At 45.0% G+C, this 21,564-nt stretch overlaps 1 protein-coding gene across 2 annotated transcripts in view; it reads left to right on the top strand.

Moving 5' to 3' along the window:
* Nucleotides 1–3,012: 3,012 nt before the first annotated feature.
* The window catches only part of ZDHHC5 (zinc finger DHHC-type palmitoyltransferase 5), a 32,387-nt gene continuing 13,835 nt past the window's right edge, over nt 3,013–21,564 (top strand). Inside the window, exons 1-3 of one of the 2 annotated variants that reach the window (XM_012476432.2) lie at nt 3,013–3,099; nt 7,509–8,686; nt 18,284–18,405. In XM_012476432.2, the coding sequence (XP_012331855.2) occupies nt 8,583–8,686; nt 18,284–18,405 (226 nt within the window). In that variant the 5' untranslated portion in view covers nt 3,013–3,099; nt 7,509–8,582. Of the gene's footprint in view, nt 3,100–7,508; nt 8,687–15,886; nt 17,555–18,283; nt 18,406–21,564 lie in introns of those variants that run through there. The other variant, XM_012476433.2, reaches the window with a different exon arrangement.

The following is a 21,564-nucleotide window of genomic DNA, read 5'->3' as shown; positions in this document are numbered from 1 at the left end:
GGATATCCCACTGTTTTAGCCTAGATTTTACTCTGGATATTTTTCAGAAGTAGCTGGCACTTTAAACCTTATGTTCTATTAAATGTTCTTTCCAAGAAATACTTTGAGTGATCCCAAGGAAAACTAGACCAATGGAATCTCTCTCTCTCTCAACTTTGGGATGTTGATTATACCTCTGTTAGTGTTTGTCCACCTAAGAAAGAGCTTGGCAATCAAGCTAGTATCCCAGGAGAGGATAGTTTGCTTGGTTGGATGGTGGAAGACTGATTTTTTCCCCCCATTTAGCACTGTTTAGCCAAGAGACACCACTGTTTACAAGTTATTAGACAGCTGAAAGGAAAATAAAAATGCCTAATTTGTGAAGTGGAGGAAATCAGGAAGTCCTAAAAGAAAAATATGCAACAGAAAAATGAAATCTGACTTCATCTTAAAGAAACATGATTTACAGACAGAAAATACCAATATCAGGCTGGGCACTGTGGCTCATGCCTGTAATCCCAGCACTTTGGGAGGTCGAGGCAGGAGGATCATTTGAGGTCAGGAGTTCCAGACCACTCTGGCCAACGTGGTGAAACCCCATCTCTACTAAAAATACAAAAATTAGCCAGGTGCAATGGTGCACGCCTGTGATCTCAACTACTTGGGAGGCTGAGGAGTGAGAATTGCTTGAACCTGTGAGAAGGAGGTTGCCTGAGCTGAGATCCGGCTGCTGCACTCCAGCATGGGTGACAGAGCAAGACTCCCTCTCAAAAAATAAAATCCCAATATTGTATCGTCAATAATGCCTTACATTTACCTTTCATATGGTCTAAAGAGGTGTTTTGTCTTTTTTTGACAGAGTCTTTTTCTGTTGCCCAGGCCAGAGTGCAGTGGCACAATTTCGGCTCACTGCAATCTCTGCCTCCTGGGTTCAAGCGATTCTCCCATGTCAGCCTCCCAAGTAGCTACAATTACAGGCGCCTGCCACCATGCCCTGCTAATTTTTATATTTTTAGTAGAGATGGGTTTTCACCATGTTGGCCAAGCTGGTCTCGAACTCCCAGCCTCGTGATCTGCTCGCCTTGGTCTCCCAAAGTGCTAGGATTACAGGCGTGAGCCACCGCGCCCGGCCAAACCTAAAGAGTTTTAAAAACACAAAGTCGTGCCAGGCGCGGTGGCACGTGCCTGTAGTCCCAGCTACTCGAGAGGCTCAGGTGGGAGGATCTCTTGAGCCCGGGAGTTCTGGGCTGTAGTGTACTATGCCGATCGGGTGTCTGCATTAAGTTCGGCATCAATATGGTGACCTCCCGGGAGCGGGGGACCACCAGGTTGCCTAAGGAGGGCGGAAACGGAGCAGGTCAAAACTCCCTTGCTAATCAGTAGTGGGATCGCGCCTGTGAATAGCCACTGCACTCCAGCCTGGGCAACATAGCGAGACGCCGTCTCTTTAAAAAAAAAAAAAAAAAATACAAAGTTGTTATAAAGAACTCTCAAGTATGTTGCAATAAATGCTGGATTGATGCCGTTAACAAGAATAAACTAGAACTGATAATATATGCCATGTCAGAGAAGGAACTAGACTAGACTCCAGAAAACAGGTGAAGGTAGTTCTCCTTTACCTTGCTGTCTAATGCTCAAGTGCCAGAACCACAGTTAAGCCAGCAACATTTGAGACCAAACCCGAGGACAAGCCTCAGGATTTTACAGGTGAAGGGCTTCGGCTTCAGGGAAGTGGCTCCTGAAACACCTTTTTGAGGGGCCATTATGTAATAGCCAGAGTTACTTTCCAAAAAAGAAATGGCCTCGAGCTGAATGGGGAGAGAACACGTGGCATTGCTACTGCGTTCACAGCTGTCTTGGGCTAATTAGGGCAAAGTGTAGCACAGTGACCTATGCAGAGTTAGCTCGCTGGGGACAGGAGCTATTCTAGAGAACCTTTTGCTTTTAACTTTGTATTCTCGGATTGGGTGAGGTGAGGGATGCGGGCGCCTATCCCAGGTGTGGGAGTGGGAAACCAATGGAATGAAGGGAATCTACTTCCCAGCTCTTCCCAGCTCGCACTCCGTGGGTGGAGGGATCGTCAGGTCGCGCGTTCCTAAGGCTTCTCTCTCACGGTTACAGCTACGGCTCTTCTTCGTGTCCCTCCCCGGCACTGGGCAGGAGCCTCGCCCCACACTGGCTCTTCAAGTCCAGGCGTCCCCTTCTGTGGGAGCCACAGCCCAGACCAATCCATCACCCTGTATTCTGCCAGGACCAGCGACCTCCCCGGACTGAACATTTCTCCAGCAAAATTGTTTTAAATAAAGTTTTCGACCTTAAAAAAAAAAAAAAAAGGGAGGTGGGAAATGAGGCCGAGTCACCAAACGGTTGGCCAATCCGCGAAGGGGCTGAAGCAGGAAGCGCCGAGATTCGCCGGTAATTGGCTGCCCTGGAAGCCTGTCTGGACTGTACCACCTCATGGCGAAAGGGGTTGCTGAATTCGAGAGGGTACCTGCTTGCTTTTGAGTACTTCCAGTACACACACATAATTCTTTTCTTATTTCCGAGGGTTTTGGCTTGAATCAGAAGGAATACACCAGGACACAGGAGAAGGGAAGACTCGCCTGGCCATTTCCTCATTCCTGACTCCTGCGCAGTAGGCCAATCCTCCTCTCCTCGTCGTCTCCGCAACCCCACGGCCTTACGTGCGCGCTCTGGTCTTCTCGCGTGCGTACCACGCTGTGTTGCTGCAGCCAATCAGACCGCGAGGTCGCCGCGGTCGCCAGAGTTCGCGCGCACGCCCCAGATCGGCATGGGGGTGGGGGCTATGGGTGAATGGGAGAGTGAGCGGGGGTGGGCGCGGCGGCGCGAGCCGCATGAATGAGAGAAACGTGCGCCGCGCGAGACGTCGCGCGAGCCCGGACCAGGGAGCCAATGGGAACGCTGGAAGGGTTCGAGACCCGACACTGAGGGCAACGGCCGCGCGCCGGCTCCAAGACGAGCGTCGCCTGGCGGGAGCGCGCGGCAACGGAGCGGGCGTGGAGCGTGCGGGGGCCGCGCGCTGCTTCTCAGAGGCCGGACGGTACTGCCGGGAGGCGGCGGTGACAACGACGGCTGTGGTGACGGGCACCGAGCTCTGGGGTGAGTGCCGAGGACGCCGGTCCCTGCGGAACCGGAAGTGCTAGACCAGTGAGGTGGGAGGGGAGGGTGACCTCTAGGGAAGGGGGACCGACGACGGGGAGGGGGTTAAGGCCCCATTTCTCCTCCGGGCCGAGTCTTTCAACTGCGCGGGACCCGTGGGCCCCGGAAACGGACCACGAGTAGAAGCCGAGTATCTACGACCGCCAGGGTTCGGAATGGGTTGGAGCCGGCCACTCAGCTCCAGACCAAGGTCCTCGGCGACTGGCGCCCAGCCGCCGCCCCTTCCGCCCCCGGCCCTGCGCCCCCGGGTTCTGCGGTCCCTGCAGCCCGCTCCCTCAACCTCGGTGGGCCTGGCCGCCGTGGATTCCTCCTTCTCGGTTTCAGCGGTCGTCAGCCCTGCCCCAACGGGTGATCTCCTTGCCCCTGCCCGGAGGTGGGGACCGGGTGCTGTTTCCCTTTTACCGCTCTGCGGTTCGAGTCCCTCGCTCCACTCTGCCGATACTTATTTTGGCTCAAGCTTCATCCTGTTACCTGTTCTCTCCCACCCGTCCGCTTCCTCCTCCTACCGCCACCAGCCGAGTGCTCCATGCTTTTAGTACTTTGTACTTTTTAAAAGTGGAGCTCGAATGCGTTTGCTAGTATTTTACCTATATAAATTTCTTTTTGGGGCAGGGAGGTGGAAAGTGTTTTACCCACTTGGCCGAATGAAACACTGAAATAAGAAAGAAAGTTGCTGAAAGTTATGAAGGCAGTTGTAGGATCACAAATACGTTATACTCTAGACTATTTTTCTGCCTTGGATCCTTCACTTCCTGGTTAATGCCATCTTGACCAAGTTGATCTTACATTTGCCTATCATCTTTTTATTTCAGTATCCCTCTGTCCTGGATTCAGCATCTGCAGAATGTTCATTATCACCCATTCTGTAAACTTAAATAATGTTTACTAAATTATATTGCCGTGTATTTTGCTACCTCGGTATATAATGATAACACCCACATTAAACTTCTTGGCTTTTTCTCCCATACCTTGACATGTGGATTATTCCATTACTGTGTATTTAGATTTACTCTATTGTACTATTACACCACTTCAACAAAAAATAGTTGTGTTGTCCTTGGTACTGCTGGTGTCCTCCTATTTAAGGAGATACCTGTATTAAACCTTATTAAAGCCTTCAAAACACATATCCTGTATTGTTTGTTTTACATATACATATTTCCATTTCATAGTTTACTCTGTGCCTCACTATGGCATATATATTCTTTATTTTTATTTTTGAGACGGAGTCTGGCTCTGTTGCCCAGGCTGCTGCGATCTTGGCTCACTGCAACCTCTGCCTCCCGGGTTCAAGTGAGTCTCGTGCCTCAAGGCCTCCTGAGTAGCTGGAATTATAGGCGAGTGCCACTGCGTCCTGCTCATTTGTTTGTATTTTTAGTAGAGACAGGGTTTTGCCTTGTTGGCCAGACTGTTCTCGAACTCCTGACCTCAAATGATCCGCCTGCCTCGGCCTCCCAAAGTTCTGGGATCACAGGCATGAGCCACCACGCCTGGCTGGCATACACATTCTTGTATACTTTTGTGACACTAGTATAGATTCAGACCGTTGACTCTGATGAACTACACTCGTCCTTGTGGTTTCATCCTACTATATGTGGCACATCCTTCTGGTTAGAAATTCTTAGGTCTTATGTTGTCCTTCTATTGTGTAGCCCCCAAGCATCTCAGATGCTGATCTCTTGTGTATTCCCAGTATTATACTCCCAAAATTGCATAGCCTTTCATGACTCTGCATTACTATGGCAATATTAGTCCATGTGACATTTTTTTCTGTGGAAAATATGATCTGAAATAATATATGGTATCTAAATGATATACTACTCTAGATAAAATTTAAGTAGCGTAATTTTCCATCTTCTCTAGTCTTTGGGATTTTGAGGGAAAAGTTTGGTTTAACAGTACATATTGGCCAGGAGTGGTAGCTCACACCTGTAATCCCAGCACTTTGGGAGGGCAAGGTGGGCGGATCACCAGGAGGTCAGGAGTTAGAGACTAGTCTGGTCAACATGGTGAAACCCCATCTCTACTAAAAATACAAAATTAGCTGGGAGTGGTGGTGCACTCCTGTAATCCCAGCTGCTGAAGCAGGAGAATTGCTTGAATCTGGGAGGTGTAGGTTGCAGTGAGCCGAGATCACACCATGCACTTCAGCCTGGGTGACAGAAGGAAACTATTTCCACACACAAAAAAAGTACATATTGTCTAAAAACCGAGAATTTGCTTTTGTTAACAAAGTTACTGAGGCCTAAATTCCAAATGTTAGGCTTTGATTCCTGTAGGAAACTGACAGTTAAATAATCATTAAATCAGAGACTAGAGAGTATTTATGTTTTCTAGGACCATAACAATTTCTTAGACTCTCTGGGTGATCACTTTATTCTAATAACTGCTGTTTGGCTTTCTGAAACCCTAATTTTATTTATTTAGTTTTTATTTATTTATTTTTTTTTTGAGGCAGAGTCTCACTCTGTTGCCCAGGCTAGAGTTCAGTGATGTGATCTCAGCTCACCACAACCTCCCCCTCCTGGGTTCAAGCGATTCTTCTGCCTCGGCCTCCTGAGTAGCTGGGCCTACAGGTGTGCACCATCATTCCTGGCGAATTTTTGTATTTTTAGTAGAGATGGGGTTTCACTATGTTGGCTAGACTGTTCTCAAACTCCTGACCTTGTGATCCTCCTGTCTCAGCCTCCCAAAGTGCTGGGATTACAGGCGTGAGCCACCATGCCTGGTCTGAAACCCTAATTTTAAGAAGAGAAATGAATCATAATGGAAGCCATCTTTGCCTTCCATGCCACAGATAAGAGAGGAAGTGGTAAATTTTAGAGCTCGTTTATATTTTGTTATCTGAATTTTCTGATTTTTTTTTTCCCTCCTTCCTCTGCCTTTCTGATTTTTTTTGAGATGTAGTCTTGCTCCTGTCGCCTAGGCTGGAGTGCAGTGGCACAATCTTGACTCACTGCAACCTCTGCCTCCCGGGTTCAAGTGATTCTCCTGCCTCAGGCTCCTGAGTAGCTGAGACTACAGGCGCCCGCCACCACACCTGGCTAATTTTTGTATTTTTAGTAGCGAAGGGAATAAAACTACTTTCTTTTAAAATTCTAACTTAAGTAGAATTTTTGGCTTGCAGATTCCAAGTTATCTCTGGGCAGGTAGTGGATGAAAAGGTAGAAAGGGTTCGTGTCAGCTGGGTGGGGTGAATCACAAGGTCAGAAGATTGAGACCATCCTGGCTAACACAGTGAAACCCTGTCTCTACTAAGAATGCAAAAAATTAGCCAGGCCTCGTGGCAGGTGCCTGTCATCTCAGCTACTCGGGAGGCTGAGGCAGGAGAATCGCTTGAACCTGGGAGGCAGGGGTTGCAGTGAGCCAGATCGCGCCACTGCACTCCAGCCTGGGTGACAGAGCAAGACTCCATCTGAAAAAAAAAAAAAAGAGTTTATGTCACCAAAGGGTCATGTGAACTCTTGGGTTCTGAACCTCAAGTGATTCAGTAGAATGTCCTCGGGCTTTCTGTAGCCTTCAATTTTAAAGAGTGGGATAAGGGACTGTGTCACCAGATAATGTGAGTAAAGTGCTTTGAGATCACCAGATGAAAAGCGTCCTATAAAACCCCAAGGTGCTGGTGTTTGTTTGCTGCTGTCATCAACAGAAATAATTGTTACTCTTAGTCACATTGGAGCAGGTGGGGCTCAGTTACCTTAGGCCAATATAGGAATAATAAACTGTTGAATTGGGAAGAAAGGACCAACGCCATGCTAGATTCAGTTTCTCATAGAGGGCATCATGCCTTTCTGTGCAAGAACATTTCTTACCCAGTGTTCTGATGGGTGATTCCAGAAGACCAAAAATTCAGCTTCTACCTCTTGTAACTAAAAAGCGTAGAGGAGCAAGAGAGAGAAACACACAGAGAAAGAAAATGAGACTTGCTGTGCTAATTTTGAGGTTAATTTTTTTCTTTTTTCATTGTAGCAATAAACATTCTCTTTGTCCAAAGAGTAATCTTTGTTCTAGGACTGCCCTTCACTGCTGTGCCCTTGTTTTTGATTTTGATATTCTTGGTATTTGTTACTACCATCTGTGTCAGGTGAGATGGGCCCCTTACAAGAGCTAGTCCTTTGATGATCTTAGGCCAGGTAAAGCCATGTTCTCCTTCCAAGCTGAACAGGGTGAAGGATTTTGAATCAGTTTTCCTCCCAATTCAGAGTCCTTTCCTACCCACATGTAAGTGAAAGGGAAAACAGTCTTTCTTTCAGATAGTACTTTTTAACAGCAGCCTGTGGAATTTTAGCCTTGGTGTCTAAGAAGTACCCTGAAAGAATTCTCTGATAAAGATACTTGTTTTTCTCCAGGTGAGGCACCATAACCCGGTTGAACTCTGCATCTGGAAAGCTGAAGATTGAAGAAAGATAAGAGACATTGACTAGTCTGGAAACAGGGACATCTTTGGAAACTTCGTTGTCATCCACAGTAAATTTTTAAAGTGTCATCAAGTGGAATTGATTTCTTCGTCTTATTCTGCTTTATTGGGAAGAACATGGCTTCAAGGATTTTGAGTTTCCCTTTAGTTTTACATGAACTCTGTAGGAAACAGAGGCCTTGAAGGGCTTGGGAGTAACAAGAAGAGATTGAAGACAGACAAGCTTGCCCTCTTCTCTTGTTTTCCTGCCCCTTCAAAGAAAAGGATTTACAACTCAAACTTACAACAGCTGTTGTCCAGCTTTAACCATCAAGAGAGAAATAAATTAAACCACCATTGCCAGACTACAATCCCTGGTGAAGTCAGGGTGTGGAAGTGGTGGCATTGAGAAGACTGCCAAACAGAGACAGAGACTGCAGTAAACACAGCTTCTCTTTAAAGTTAGAAGGGGCCTTAGTTTCCTTCTGGGATTAAATTAGAAACACAAGACACACCTCTTTTAGGTGCAGCTCACATTTTGTGGAAGTGTGGTGGTGGAGGTACTATAGTATCTCCTCAGAAGAATTTTTTTTGCCCAAAGTTTGCTGCCATACCCTGATAGTCTCCCCTTCTTTTGAAGACCTGCCTCCATCCATGAGCTGTATCTTGATTTGTATGACTATCCATGTTTTCCGCCTGCAACCATTTGCATGTGTACAGCCTACTGTTGGTCTCCAATTTTTAAACTGTACAAGTTTTGTTTCTTAATCTCCCCTTCTGCCTTGTTCTGGGGAGGTGGTTATTCATTGTTTGGAGTCACCTTTCCCCCTCCCATGTGCTTTTCTTCATTTGAGATCTTTTGACCTTTGGCTTTGTTTTGGGAGGGGGAAGGGTGATAAGTTTTCTGTTTTCCTGGTTTCCTTCTGTACTTCTCTCTGTTGCTTCCCTCCTCCCATTTTCTTGTCTGTTCTGCCGCTGTGTGGGCCTGGGCTATGCGGCAGGGCAGATTTCCCATCAGAGCTGCAACATGCCCACAGAGTCTGGAAAGAGATTCAAACCCAGCAAGTATGTCCCGGTCTCTGCAGCCGCCATCTTCCTAGTGGGAGCTACGACACTCTTCTTTGCCTTTACGTGAGTTTTCTCCCAGCAGGGGTGTTTGGGTGGGTGGATACTCCATGGGAAGTGAGGAGGTATGCTTTCTCTTGAATTTTGCAAAGCCAAGTGACTGAGAGGGCTCAGTGTCTGGTACAGGTAAATCCAAATTCCAGAGATATTTAAGAAAAGTGAGAAAAAGCCTGTCCTTTCAACCTTGTAAGTTTTACTTCACTGAATCTCCTACCCTCCCTTTCCTCTTTTATTTTGGAATCATAAATGTCTTCATATTTTTCTACCCAGCTCCATCATTAGATGATCCTAAACTAGGAAGGAAGTGGGAGGAAACCACCAGAGAGGCTTGAAGCAGTTTAAGCAGTCAGTTCTATGAGAGAAAGAGAACTGGAGTAGACTAAAGACATTTTTACTTTTATTTATTTTTTTGAGACGGAGTCTCTCTCTGTCACTCAGGCTGGAATGCAATGGCGCAGTCCCGGCTCACTGCAACCTCTGCCTCCCGAGTTCAAGCGATTCTCTTGCCTCAGCCTCCCAAGTAGCTGGGATTACAAGTGCCCACCACCAAGCCTGGCTAAATTTTGTATTTTCAATAGAGACGGGGTTTTACCATATTGGCTAGGTAGGTCTCAAACTCCTGACCTCAAGTGATTCCCCTGCCTCAGCCTTCCAAAGTGCTGGGATTACAGGCATAAGCCTCTGTGCCCACCGACTAAAGGCTTTTTAAATGCTATGGCTTTTTCCCAGGATGTCTGAAGCTTAGGTTTGAGATTGTGCGAAGTGAGAGTACTGGAAAATTTCTGATTTATAAGATATACCAATGAGACAGTTTTGGTTTTTAGTGTTATCCAGATGGTTTTCTTTGTACTCTTAAGAGCAGAAGCCTGGAGAAGTGAAGGCCACTGAGAAAGGAAAGGGTAAGTTGTATTTGGGAAGAGAGTCCTAAAAGGTCCTTTTATGATAGTTTCTGCTGAGGGAATGACAGTAATTCTCCCATTACTTGGTTCCGTTGAGAAAAGCAGTTGGTCTGAAAAAATTTCCCATTTAGGATCTAGGATCATCATCATTCTCACTTCGATCTTCAGACTTTGTTCATTTACTTGTTATTGAAGGAGACTGAGTGATTTACCCGTCCCTTTTTCCTCAGTTTTTTTTTTTAAGCTCTTGACCATCTGAAAAGCATCCTTGCTATTACCTGTTCATAAATTAACATGTACCAGGCTTCCGAGCCTTATACTGTTGAGTCACTGATTTAGCACTCTAGTTACAGCTCTTGGAATCATCAGAGCATGCTGGATCTTCTGAGAAGTTACTTTGTCATGGTTCAGGCTCAAACCTAATTGTGAAGTGCTATTCAGAGCAACATGAGGTTGCTGGAAAGAGGAAGAAAGTGAATTGAAGTGGTCGAGAATAAAAGCACTTGGGTTCATTGAAGTAGAGATCGTTGGGGTTGAGGCAGTTACACATGGAAGTTAAATCTGAGGTAGGAGGGAAGGAAAACCCCCCATATTGAGCTTTAGAAGCCAAAAGAAATTCTGAAAAATGTGGGTCACGTTGTCTAAAGAGTCAGCAAAGTAATACTGATGTATTTCTCTCTAGTTTTTAAACAAGGAGGTAAAGAATTACTGTGTAAGGCATGAACACCGTCCTACTTCTCACCTCCTTCTCTGAAGTGGAGAAGTCATAGATTTTTTGGCCCCCAGCTCTGAGTCTGAGCATACCTGCTGGAGTCCCTCAAGGGTCTAGAGACAGTCCTGCTCTTCTCTGACTTAATCTTTTATTCATAATCTTTTTCTTTTGCTTAAACTCAGCATGTTCAGTGTTCTGTCCTTCATGCATTTACTACCAGAAAGGGGTGAGTTTTTGGTGTCAGAACTTGTTTTAGTTTTTGCTAATATGGCCGGTGAGTAGATTCAAAATTTTAACCAAGGGACATTTATGTCTTAGTATCCTTGTAGCAGTTTTGGTTCTGGGTCAAGAGGGGTATGTACAAGACCAGTTTGATACCCTTAGCTTTGCTCAATTAGGGGGGGTCTGTTTTCCTTTAAGAAGCAAAGCCTTTGGAGCAGGAAATAGAGGGGACTAAGTGATTTCTGTCTTTCAGGCTACCTGTTCTTGAGATAGGAGAAGCAGAATCCTTGTTCTTAATTTGCTAATCTGGAACCATTGAAGTGTTTGGCTGGTTATACCAGTTTGCCTACAAAGAGTTGTCCTGACATAGGCATTTTCTCAACTGATAGTTGAAGCTGTTTAACCTACTTTCTCATTCCCTGGTGCAGGTAAAGTAGGATCCCTCCTTATTCCATGGTCTCTTAGTCCTAGGAGAAACGACTTTGGCAGACAATATTGACCCTATTTGGAATTACTGCCTCTCATCCAAAGTTAGAAGAGCTCTGAATCATAGCTGGAGTTCCTCCTGGTATTAGTTTCCACAGGACCAATTTCTGGGCTCCCTCTTTTCCTCAGTGTCTCCCCTGTTCACCTTGTGGGGGCATAAACACCTTGTTTATCTTTGTAGCACCCAGCTCTGGTAATTCTGAAATTCTCATCTCCTCTTCTCCATCTGACTAGAGTATTTCCTCTATAAGCATATAGCTGGGCTGAGGCACCAGTGTTCTTAAAAACTGTCCTCTCATGTATTCTACCTCTTTTGAGGTTCAGTTCCTTGGAGAATCCCGTGTTTGAAACATATACAACCTAAAAAAGAGTATATGGTTTCAAATGGAGAGGCAAGAGGAAAGCTCTCTGAACTAGCACCTATGTGGGGCTGTAAATCTATAACTACTCTGTCATCCTCCTATTCTGTTCACTAGACTACAACTAGGTACATTACTAGAAGCCCCAGGTGAGAATTACTTTGGGATCTAGAGGACTGTGAGTAGGAGGGAGAGTCCCTTTCAGGTAACAGACATAATTAGTGGAGGCATGTAGGCTTCAACTAATTAGGAACAATTTACGTTCCATGTTTCTTTGTTAAGTAGGGAAAGCTATGAGCAGAAATTACCAGTTGGGTTTGCATCAAAGAAATAGTGATGTTCTGCCCCAGAGAATCTTCAACAGAACAGTTGAGGCCTTCCTCCCAGAACCCTAATCCCTCTCATTCCTTGGATTTGTTCAGCACCGAGACTAAGCAGAAATGATGGGGATCCTATCTTAATTCTTCTTCCTTTTCACTATTTGGGAAGGAGATTGTCTGCTGAAGTAGTCCTCCACCTCCCAGTTAGGTACTAGACTTCATTTAGGATAACTACCTGGATGCTTATCTATCTTAGTTTAATCTCCTTTTTTGACTGGCAGAGGGGCAGTGCTAGGTAAGTGGGATAAGCACTGTTTTGGGAGGTCAGGAGATTGATTTTGCTGAAGTCTGTTAACCTTTGTGGACCTAAGTTCTTCTTCTCTATAATTAGAAAGTTGACCTAGAGCAGTTTGCTTAAGCAAGATGACCCTTTTTCAAATGAAATCTTATATACAAAAAAGCATAAAAAGTAGGGCTGCTCTGGTTCAAATGAGGCTGGCATTTAGAGGCCTAGCCCCTTGGTGTCGCCTCTTTACCTGTTAAGGTCCCCTGAGACCTAGTGCTCCTGGTAACACCATTAGGAATCATTTTGAATTGTATCTTGCTTAAAGTCTCATCAAACTGAATTAGTCCAGTTAAGGTCTTATTTTGTCCCATTTCTAAAGCTGGTGGGGAGGGGGCAGGGGCAAGATCTCTGCTTCATGTGACTTTTTTTTTTTTTTCGAGATGGAGTCTTACTCTGTTGCCCAGGCTGGAGTGCAGTGACGCGATGTCGGCGCACTGCAACCTCAGCCTCCCAAGTTCAAGCGATTCTCCTGCCCCAGCCTCCCAAGTAGCTGAAATTACAGGTGCCCGCCACTACACCCAACTAGTTTTTCTATTTTAAGTAGAGACAGGGTTTCACCATAATGACCAGGCTGGTCTCAAACTCGTGACATCAGGTGATCCGCCCACCTCGGCCTCCCAAAGTGCTGGGATTACAAGCGTGAGCCACCGCGCCCGGCCACTTCACAGTCTTCTGAGGGAAGGATGAAAGTCAGAGTTGCCTGGAAGTCCTTGGTGGTCTTTTCATTTCAGGCTCCCATCCATAATATAGCTTGTTGCTTTTTAGTTTCTTCCTCTATCCTCTCCCAATGCTTTTACCCACAGGAAGTTGGGCAAACTCCATGGACTTCTCTATGGTCTTTTTTCCCCACATAACTGCAAAGGTACTAGCACCTGATTTGAGTGGGAGCAGCCTGGTGATTTAGCACATTAATGGAGCAGTGCTTGTTCTTTTTCCTTCCCACATTGTTTTCTTATCCAGGAATAAGACCTGTTTTCTTACCCAGGTCCTACATCTAACATTCAGCTGGTTGAAAGTCTGGGATACAGAGATACCACAAATCAGGTGTTTTCAGAGAAACTGGGTTACCCACCTGTAAAGGGAGAAATTGTTTTCTCATGGAATCTTGAGGAAAGCATTTCTAAATGAGGATCCCCAGGGGCAGGAAGTGGAACATTCATTTCAGCCTCCTCTCATCAACAAGGAGCACTAGTCATATGCTCACACAATATGCTAAGCATGGGTGGAATGCATAGATCTCTTCTTTAGGAGCTTAGTGTTTCTGTTGTAAATGTGTTCTTGAATCCCTAGTATTTCAGATGGGGGAAGGTAGAGCTGAAATAATTGATGAGATGATGATGGTGATAGTTAATAATGTTTCCTTTTGTCTTCTGTCCAGTGAATGCTTAGTATCAATCCAGCTAGTTTAAAAAGAATTCTAAGGCTGGGCGCGGTGGCTCACACCTGTAATCCCAGCACTTTGGGAGGCCGAGGCAGGCGGATCACCTGAGGTCAGGAGTTTCAGACTAGCCTGACCAACATGGAGAAACCCCGTCTCTACTAAAAAATACAAAATTAGCTGAGTGTGGTGGCACATGCCTGTAATCCCAGCTACTCAGGAGACTGAGGCAGGCAATCGCTTGAACCCAGGAGGTGGAGGTTGTGGTGAGCTGAGATCATGCTATTGCACTCCAGCCTGGGCAACAAGAGCAAAACTCTGTCTCCAAAAAGAATTCTAGAGGCTGGGAGCAGTGGCTCACGCCTGTAATCCCAGTACTTTGGGAGGGTAAGGTGGGAGGATCGCTGAGCACAGGAGTTCGAGACCAGCTTGGCCAACATAGTGAGACCTGTCTCTACAAAAAATAAAATTAGCTGGTCATGGTGGTGTGCACCTGTAGTCCCAGCTACTTGGGAAGCTGAGGCAGGAGGGTTGCTTGAGTCTGGGAGGCGATTTCAGTGAGGCAAGGTCACACCATTGGACTCCAGCGTGGGTAACAGAGCGAGACCCTGTCTCAAAAAAAGAAAAATTCTAAGATCTTTTAAATGAAGATCTTTCTCCTTCATTCTCATATTTGTATTATGTAGCTGAAGAAACAAGGTTGGAGAGTTTCATGTGTATTGCCTAAGGCCTTGTATAGCAAAGTATTTATTGAGGCAGGATTAAAATCCAAAGATTCTTTTGAGATAGAGTCTTGCTCTGTTGTCCAGGCTGGAGTGCAGTGGTGTAATCTTGGCTCACTGCAACTCCCACCTCCTGGGTTCAAGCGATTCTCCTGCCTCAGCCTCCCCAGTAACTGAGACTACAGGTGTGTGCCACTACACCCAGCTAATTTTTTGTATTTTTAGTAGACATGGGGTTTTACGATGTTAGCCAGGATGGTCTCGACGTCCTGACCTTGTGATCCGCCCTACTCAGCCTCCCGATGTGCTGGGATTACAGGTGTGAGCCACCATGACCAGCCTAATCCAAGGATCTTTTACTCCTACTTTGTGCTTCTTTCTGAGAACTTAACCATTTTTTTTAATAGGCAGTGTTAGGGAGTGCTAGGAAACAGGGTTTCAGGAGTGTTGATATTGAAACCATTCTCCCAATTTTATTTGTTTTTTTTATTTTTTATCTTATTTCATTTTTTTTTTCTGAGACGAAGTTTCACTCTTACACCCAGGCTAGAGTGAGGTGGCGCAATCTCGGCTCACTGCAACCTCTGCCCCCTGGGTTCAAGTGATTCTCCTGCCTCAGCCTCCCAAGTAGCTGGGATTACAGGCTCCCACCACCTCACTCTGCTAATTTTTGTATTTTTAGTAGCTATGGGGTTTTGTCATGTTGGCCAGGCTGGTCTTGAACTCCTGACCTCGGGCGATACACCCACCTTGGCCTCCTAAAGTGGTAGGATTATAGGTGTGAGCCACTGCGCCTGGCCCCATTCTCCCAATTTTGTTTGGTCTTGAAAACAGGAGTGCTGAATGGGTGGGCAGAAGAACCTGTTCTACCTGGGATGGGTTAGGTCTGGTAGTCCTGTCAATGAGTCAGCCAGCCTTCTGGGCTGTGGCCACTCCGTAAGCTTCTGGAGCTTTATGATTATTGCCATAGTCTGAGGACAAGCCCTGACAACTCCTATTCTAAGCTCCGGCCTCATCTGCCATCAAAGGCAACAGATTCAGACAGGCCACTTGGGGTGGTCACCTAGGAATCTGGCAAAGTACCATAGCAACGGAAAGCCTCTCCTTAAATCAAGCAGAATTTGGGGTATGGCAAGAACAGGCTCTGTTCACACATGCCTCTCTTTTGTGGGGTGTTCCCTTACAGTGCTAAGATTGGAAGCAATGGTTCTCTGAATCTAGGAGCAAATATTGCCCATAAAGTTGAGTTATTTGCATCATTTCTAGACTGTGGCACTGTGGGGGCAGACTTTATTTTGGCAACAGATACTGGAACTCCATTCCAGGATTACCCACCTTATCTGGAACAGGTTGATATCCAGAAGATTATAGGGGTTAAAGTTCATTATCCAGGGGTAGGTTGGCAGGATCCCCAAGAAACTGAGTTGAGTTGGGTTGCTTGAAAATGAAACTGACTGGGCATGGCAGCTCATGCCTGTAATCTCAGCATTTTGAGAGGCCGAGGTGGGCAAATCGCTTTAAGCTCAGGAGTTGAGACCAGCCCGGGCGACATGGTGAAGCCCCGTCTCTACAAAAAATTAGTAGGGCATGGTGGTGTGCGTTTGTAGACCCAGCTACTTAGGAGGGTGGGGTGGGAGGATCACCTGAGCCCAGGAGTTTGAGGTTGCAGTGAGCTGTGATCTCACCACTGCACTCCAGCCTGGGCAAGAGAGCAAGACCCTGTCTCAAAAAACGAAACTGAAGAAAGAGTGCAGTCAGAAAGATTGACATGGGCCTGCAAGAGGTTTCATATCTTGTTCTTATTCTCATTATAATGTTTCCCTCAGGGATGGAAACTAAGTTGAATATTTGTTTCAGAAGCTCAAGAGGCCACAGTGGCCAGTTGTAGGAATGAGACTTTTAAATCATGGACACCTCAGTGTTCTAAAGATTTAATTTCTTTTTCCCTTCTAATTATCTTCCCAGGCTGTAGGAGTCAAGTGAGTCACCCTTTCTCTTCTTCCCCAGGTGGAAATTGAAGTGACAACTTAGCACTAGGGAGGGGCTCTGACCTGGATGACTGGTTTTCAGTTTCTCTCCCTCCCTCTTAAGGAACATAGGAGGTCAGGTTTTGGGGTGAGGCAGTGCAGGAACTCTGCTTTTTACTTATATTCATCTCCAAACTCTGCCAAGTTATGGGGACATCTTTTCTGAACCAAAGAACTCAGAGGAAGAAGTTTCTGTGGGGGCTTTCTTTGAGGATAGTACAGAACTGTGACTAAAGGTCTGTTTTGTCCCTAAAATTGATGCCCTCACTCCAACGTCATTATTTTGTCTTCCAATTATGTACTGACCTATCGAGAAGCAAACAGCTAATTGATATTTACTATCTAAAAAGTTTGGCATATAATATTAAAATCTTTTTTAAATGAATGGCTGAATGGAATTTGAATAAATAGATGGTAATAGTAAAGATTTGTGAGATGCTGGCCGGGCAAGTTGGCTCATGCCTGTAATCCTAGCACGTCGGGAGGCTGAGGCTAGTGGATCATCTGAGGTCAGGAGTTCGAGACCAGCCTTGCCAACATGGTGAAACCCTGTCTCTACCAAAAATACCGAAAATTGAAACCCCATCTCTACCAAGTAAGAGAAACCCCAAAATACCAAATATAAAATACCAAAAAAGAGAAACCCTGTCTCTACCAAAAATTAGCTGGGCACTCTGGCGCATGCCTGTAATCCCTACTACTTGGGAGGCTGAGGCAGGAGAATCACATGAGGTGGAGGTTGCAGTGAGTGGAGATTGCGCCATTTGACTCTAGCCTGGGCATCAAGAGTGAAACTGTCTCAAAAAAATTATGAGATGCTTTGTGACAGTTTTGTCTCTTATCTTTGGTTTACTTATATCTAGTTAAGGAGCTCGGTTTCTCCAAACTGCTCTGAGTTATTCTCAGGGCTGTGCTTTTTGTTTTGGTGGGTGCAGGTATCTTTTCTTCACAGAATACAGGACTACTGTGGATTAATTTTTCAGAATCATGCTGTCTTGTTCTCCTGTCCTTCTCTTCCTTTCCTCCAGTGAGTTCTTCCTTTCCTTTGACTGGTCCAGATAAAGGGGACAAGGGGACAGATGCTGTCCTCATTCTGGAGATTAAGTTCTCAGCCACAAAGTAGATTAGAGTATTTAGCCACTGTCTTGGTAGTGGGAAGTTCTGCCTGAGCTGAGATGAGAGAGTGTGTTTGATACTACTGACAAAGCAAGCAGCACATCATGTTCTTCCAAAACTTGTAGCTCCCAGGAAATCAGAAGAGAAAGGAAGAGCTCTTGAAACATTCCTACATAGATTCATATCCTGAAAGAAACTGAGTTTAATCCTGGACTAGAGGATTGTTTTTAGGTCAAGAAATGTTACCTTAAAGCATGTTTCTTGAGTTGAATGCTGTGGAATACTGGGTATGTTTGGCTAGTTTCTTTTCTCTACAAAATTGAGGACTTCTTTGATCTGATATTCTCTTTCCTCCCCCATTCCTGCTGCTGTTTTAGACAGCAAAGGGTTTAGTTCTGTGTCTTGATATCCATTCTCATCTGTGTGTTTTTAAAGAATTTCCAACTTGAGAACTGGCCTCTAGTTGAATAAACTCTCAGGTGTATCCATTGCAATGAGGAAACTTTAGGCACTTGAGTTGTTCAAAGTCAGCTGGCAAAGGGGAGGTGGGGCTAGAGAGGTAGGTGGTATCCCATGTTTTGGGCCAATGTGCAGGTCAGTGGGACATGGCTGGGATCCAGAAACCTCAGGCTGCTCCAGAGAAGGGAATGTAGCTGGTATCAGTTACATAGTCAGTACCTAGTTCTAATGTCTGGTTAGAAAGGAGATAATGACAGATCTCAAAACATGTGGCAAGATCCACAGGGTAAGAATGAGTTGGAAGAACACAGACCTTAGTGCAGGGGGTTAAAATAGGAGAGATTCTGAGTCTTGTACTTTTATCTAAAGTGAGCAGTTCCCATAGGAAACTAGACTCACTTGGTGGGAAAGATAAAGATAATTATTAAGGGTGGCAAAGGTAAACTACACAAGATTTATCTGTAGGCAGGGGGGCTAAGTCTTTATAGATTTTTGTATGTATGGTTTATGTCCAAAATGTTAGAGGCAACCCCTCATTTTGTTTATTGTCTATGCAGGTGTCCAGGACTAAGCCTGTATGTGTCACCTGCAGTGCCCATCTACAATGCAATTATGTTTCTCTTTGTGTTGGCCAACTTCAGCATGGCCACCTTCATGGACCCAGGGATTTTCCCTCGAGGTAAGATCTGCTTCTCTCTTAGAAGCACCTTAAACTGTCTTTGAAGAATAATGATTTGGGCATACACAGTTGATCTTGGGCCTTAAGAGTCCTGGGATTTTGGGATACTTCTATCATTTTCTGATGATGAAAATCAGGTCAGGGTCTTCAGGAATATATGTTATAACTTCTAGTCCTATGATTCACTTTGGGTCAAATCTTTGAGTTTTGGTTATTCATTCAGCAGAAATTTATTTAAAGCATATGGGTTGGATGCTATTTCTCAGTACAGTAATACCCACAGTGAATTAAGACAGTGATAACAGTGTGATGCAGACTGTAATGGAGGCATGAGCAAGCAAGGTTCTGTGAGAATACAAAAAATTGAAACAAATATGAGAACATATTTTGCCCAAATAAATTGGGGGAAGTGCTGCTGAAAATAGGTGGGAAGGACTTTACCAAGTAGAATATAGGAGGGAAGGGCATTTTTAGGCAGAGGAAGCAGCACATGCAGAAGCTTGTAGCCATGGAATGGCAAACCTAGTGGGGCTACAGGATGTTACGCATGGTGTGACCAGAGGGATGGGAGGTAAACCCAGAGCCAAATTGTGAAGGACTTTATATGCTAAGTTAAATAGATCATACTTTTTCCTTTGGATAGGAAGAGGTCTTTAATTGGAGGACTCAACATCAGAATTCCTTTTAGAAAAATAATTTTTTTTTTTTTTTTTTTGAGACGGAGTTTCACTCTTGTTACCCAGGCTGGAGTGCAATGGCGCAATCTCAGCTCACCGCAACCTCCGCCTCCTGGGTTCGGGCAATTCTCCTGCCTCAGCCTCCTGAGTAGCTGGGATTACAGGCACGTGCCACTATGCCCAGCTAATTTTTTGTATTTTTAGTAGAGACGAGGTTTCACCATGTTGACCAGGATGGTCTCGATCTCTTGACCTCGTGATCCACCCGCCTCAGCCTCCCAAAGTGCTGGGATTACAGGCTTGAGCCACTGTGCCCGGCCAGAGAAATAATTCTTATAAGAATTACAGCTACCTTTTGGGAGGTTGTGACAATAAAACAAACCAGATGAGAACTTGAATTCAAGGGTAGATTTACAGATTTTTTAGTAGTAGACTCAACAGTTTTTTCTTTTTTTGAGATGGAGTCTTACTCTGTCGCCAGGCTGGAGTGCAGTGGTACAATCTCAGTTCACTGCAACCTCCGACTCCCTGGTTCAAGCAATTATCCTGCCTCAGCCTCCCGAGTAGCTGGGATTACAGGCATGCACCACCATGCCCAGCTGAGTTTTATATTTTTAGTAGAGATGGGGTTTCATGATATTGGCCAAGATGGTCTCGATCTCTTGACCTCGTGTTCTGTCTGCCTTGGCCTCCCAAAGTATTGGAATTACAGGCGTGAGCCACTGCATTCAGCCGAGTCAACAATTTTTCATGATTTTTCATGATTTTATTTGGTGAGAGAGATTGGAGGAATTGTCTAGAGTAATTTCAAGGTTCATAACTAGGAGATAAGTTAGATACTGATTTTTATAAGCCAAAATATGAGATACAAGAATGTCAAACAGGTCTGGAGGGAAGACAGAGAATAAATACTCTTAAACATGTTGAACTTGATATACTTGAATTAGCCAGGTAGAGTTACATAGTGGGCAATTGAATAGTCAGTATTGAATACCTTGCTTATTTAATAATCTTCATCCATGTGGTATTTGAAGCAACAGGAGTAAGATTGTCCAGAGAAAATACTGTGAGATTATGAAAGAACTGAGGTTAGACCTGATCAGCACTGACATTTTTGTAATGATCAGAGGAGGAGAAAGAGCCATAGAAGAGAGATGGAGTAAGAGTTAGTAGGAGGAGAAATGGGACAAAGTGGGAACTAAGGAAAGTTCATCAAGTAGCTGATGGTTGGCAGTATTAGAAATTAGAGAGCTCCAATAGTATGGAAACTCAAATTTCCCATTTTTTTGGTAACTAAGAAATAATTGATTTTTTTTTTTTTTAGTTTCTCTCTGTTGCCTAGGCTGGAATGCAGTAGCACAATCACGGCTCACTGCAGCCTTGACCCCCTGGGCTCAGGTGATCCTCCCACTTTAGCCTCTGGAATTGCTGTGACTACAGGTGCAAGCCACCAAACCGGGCTGATATTTTGATACATATTTTTGGTAGAGATGGGGTTTTGCCATGTTGCCCAGGCTGGTCTCAAACTCCCAGCCTCAAACAATCCACTCGAATCAGCCTCCCAAAGTGCTAAGATTACAGGCATGAGCAACCATGCCTGGCGTGAAATAAATTATTATAACAAACATAGTTTTATGTGTGTATGAGGAAGAGATACTGCTAAATTACTAAACTGTAAGGGTTTGGAAGGCAGGGAATGAGAAATGAGGAAACAGGCAATGAGTATCAAAATTACTCTTTTAAGAAGTAAGCCAGAGCCGGGTGCGGTGGCTCACGCCTGTAATCCCAGCACTTTGGGAGGCGGAGGCGGGTGGATCACGAGGTCAAGAGATCAAGACCATCCTGGTCAACATGGTGAAACCCCATCTCTACTCAAAATACAGAAAATTAGCTGGGCATGGTGGCACGTGCCTGTAATCCCAGCTACTCAGGAGGCTGAGGCAGGAGAATAGCCTGAACTCAGGAGGCGGAGGTTGCGGTGAGCCGAGATTGCGCCATTGCACTCCAGCCTTGGTAACAAGAGCGAAACTCTGTCTCAAAAAAAAAAAAAAAAAAAAAGAAGCCATGAAGGCGGAAGTTGGAGTAATATCTTATGGGAGAAGGAAAGAGTTCTTTAGAATTTTGCTTGTTGGTAGCATGAAGAGATGGAACCAGAGGGGAGAGAAGCTGAGGTTGAAGAATGGTGATAATTGAAATTGGACTTTTAGAGGAAGGAGATGCTTTCCAGTGCCTATCTGAAGGTTATGCTTGTAGAAGTAGTAGGCTCTTTCTGGAATAGGAGGGGAGAGAACCATTATCAGTAGACTAAAAGGTGGAAAGAAGATAAGTTGATGAAGTTTGTTACTGATGACATGTAGTTTTCCTCTCAAATGTGAAGTTACTTTGCAAGAGTCAGGCAGGTAGTTTCGGGCTAGCAACTCTGGTGAGATGAAGTTTTTCTGAAATTAATTGTAGGCCAGGTGCAGTGGCTCACGCCCGTAAT

Source organism: Aotus nancymaae, unplaced genomic scaffold (genome assembly GCF_030222135.1).
Source record: "Aotus nancymaae isolate 86718 unplaced genomic scaffold, 86718_ANA_hifiasm-v0.15.2.pri h1tg000059l, whole genome shotgun sequence".
Taxonomy (NCBI): Eukaryota; Metazoa; Chordata; class Mammalia; order Primates; family Aotidae; genus Aotus; species Aotus nancymaae.
The sequence above is the reverse complement of the archived record's forward strand: the minus strand, read 5'-3'. Positions and strand labels throughout refer to the sequence as shown.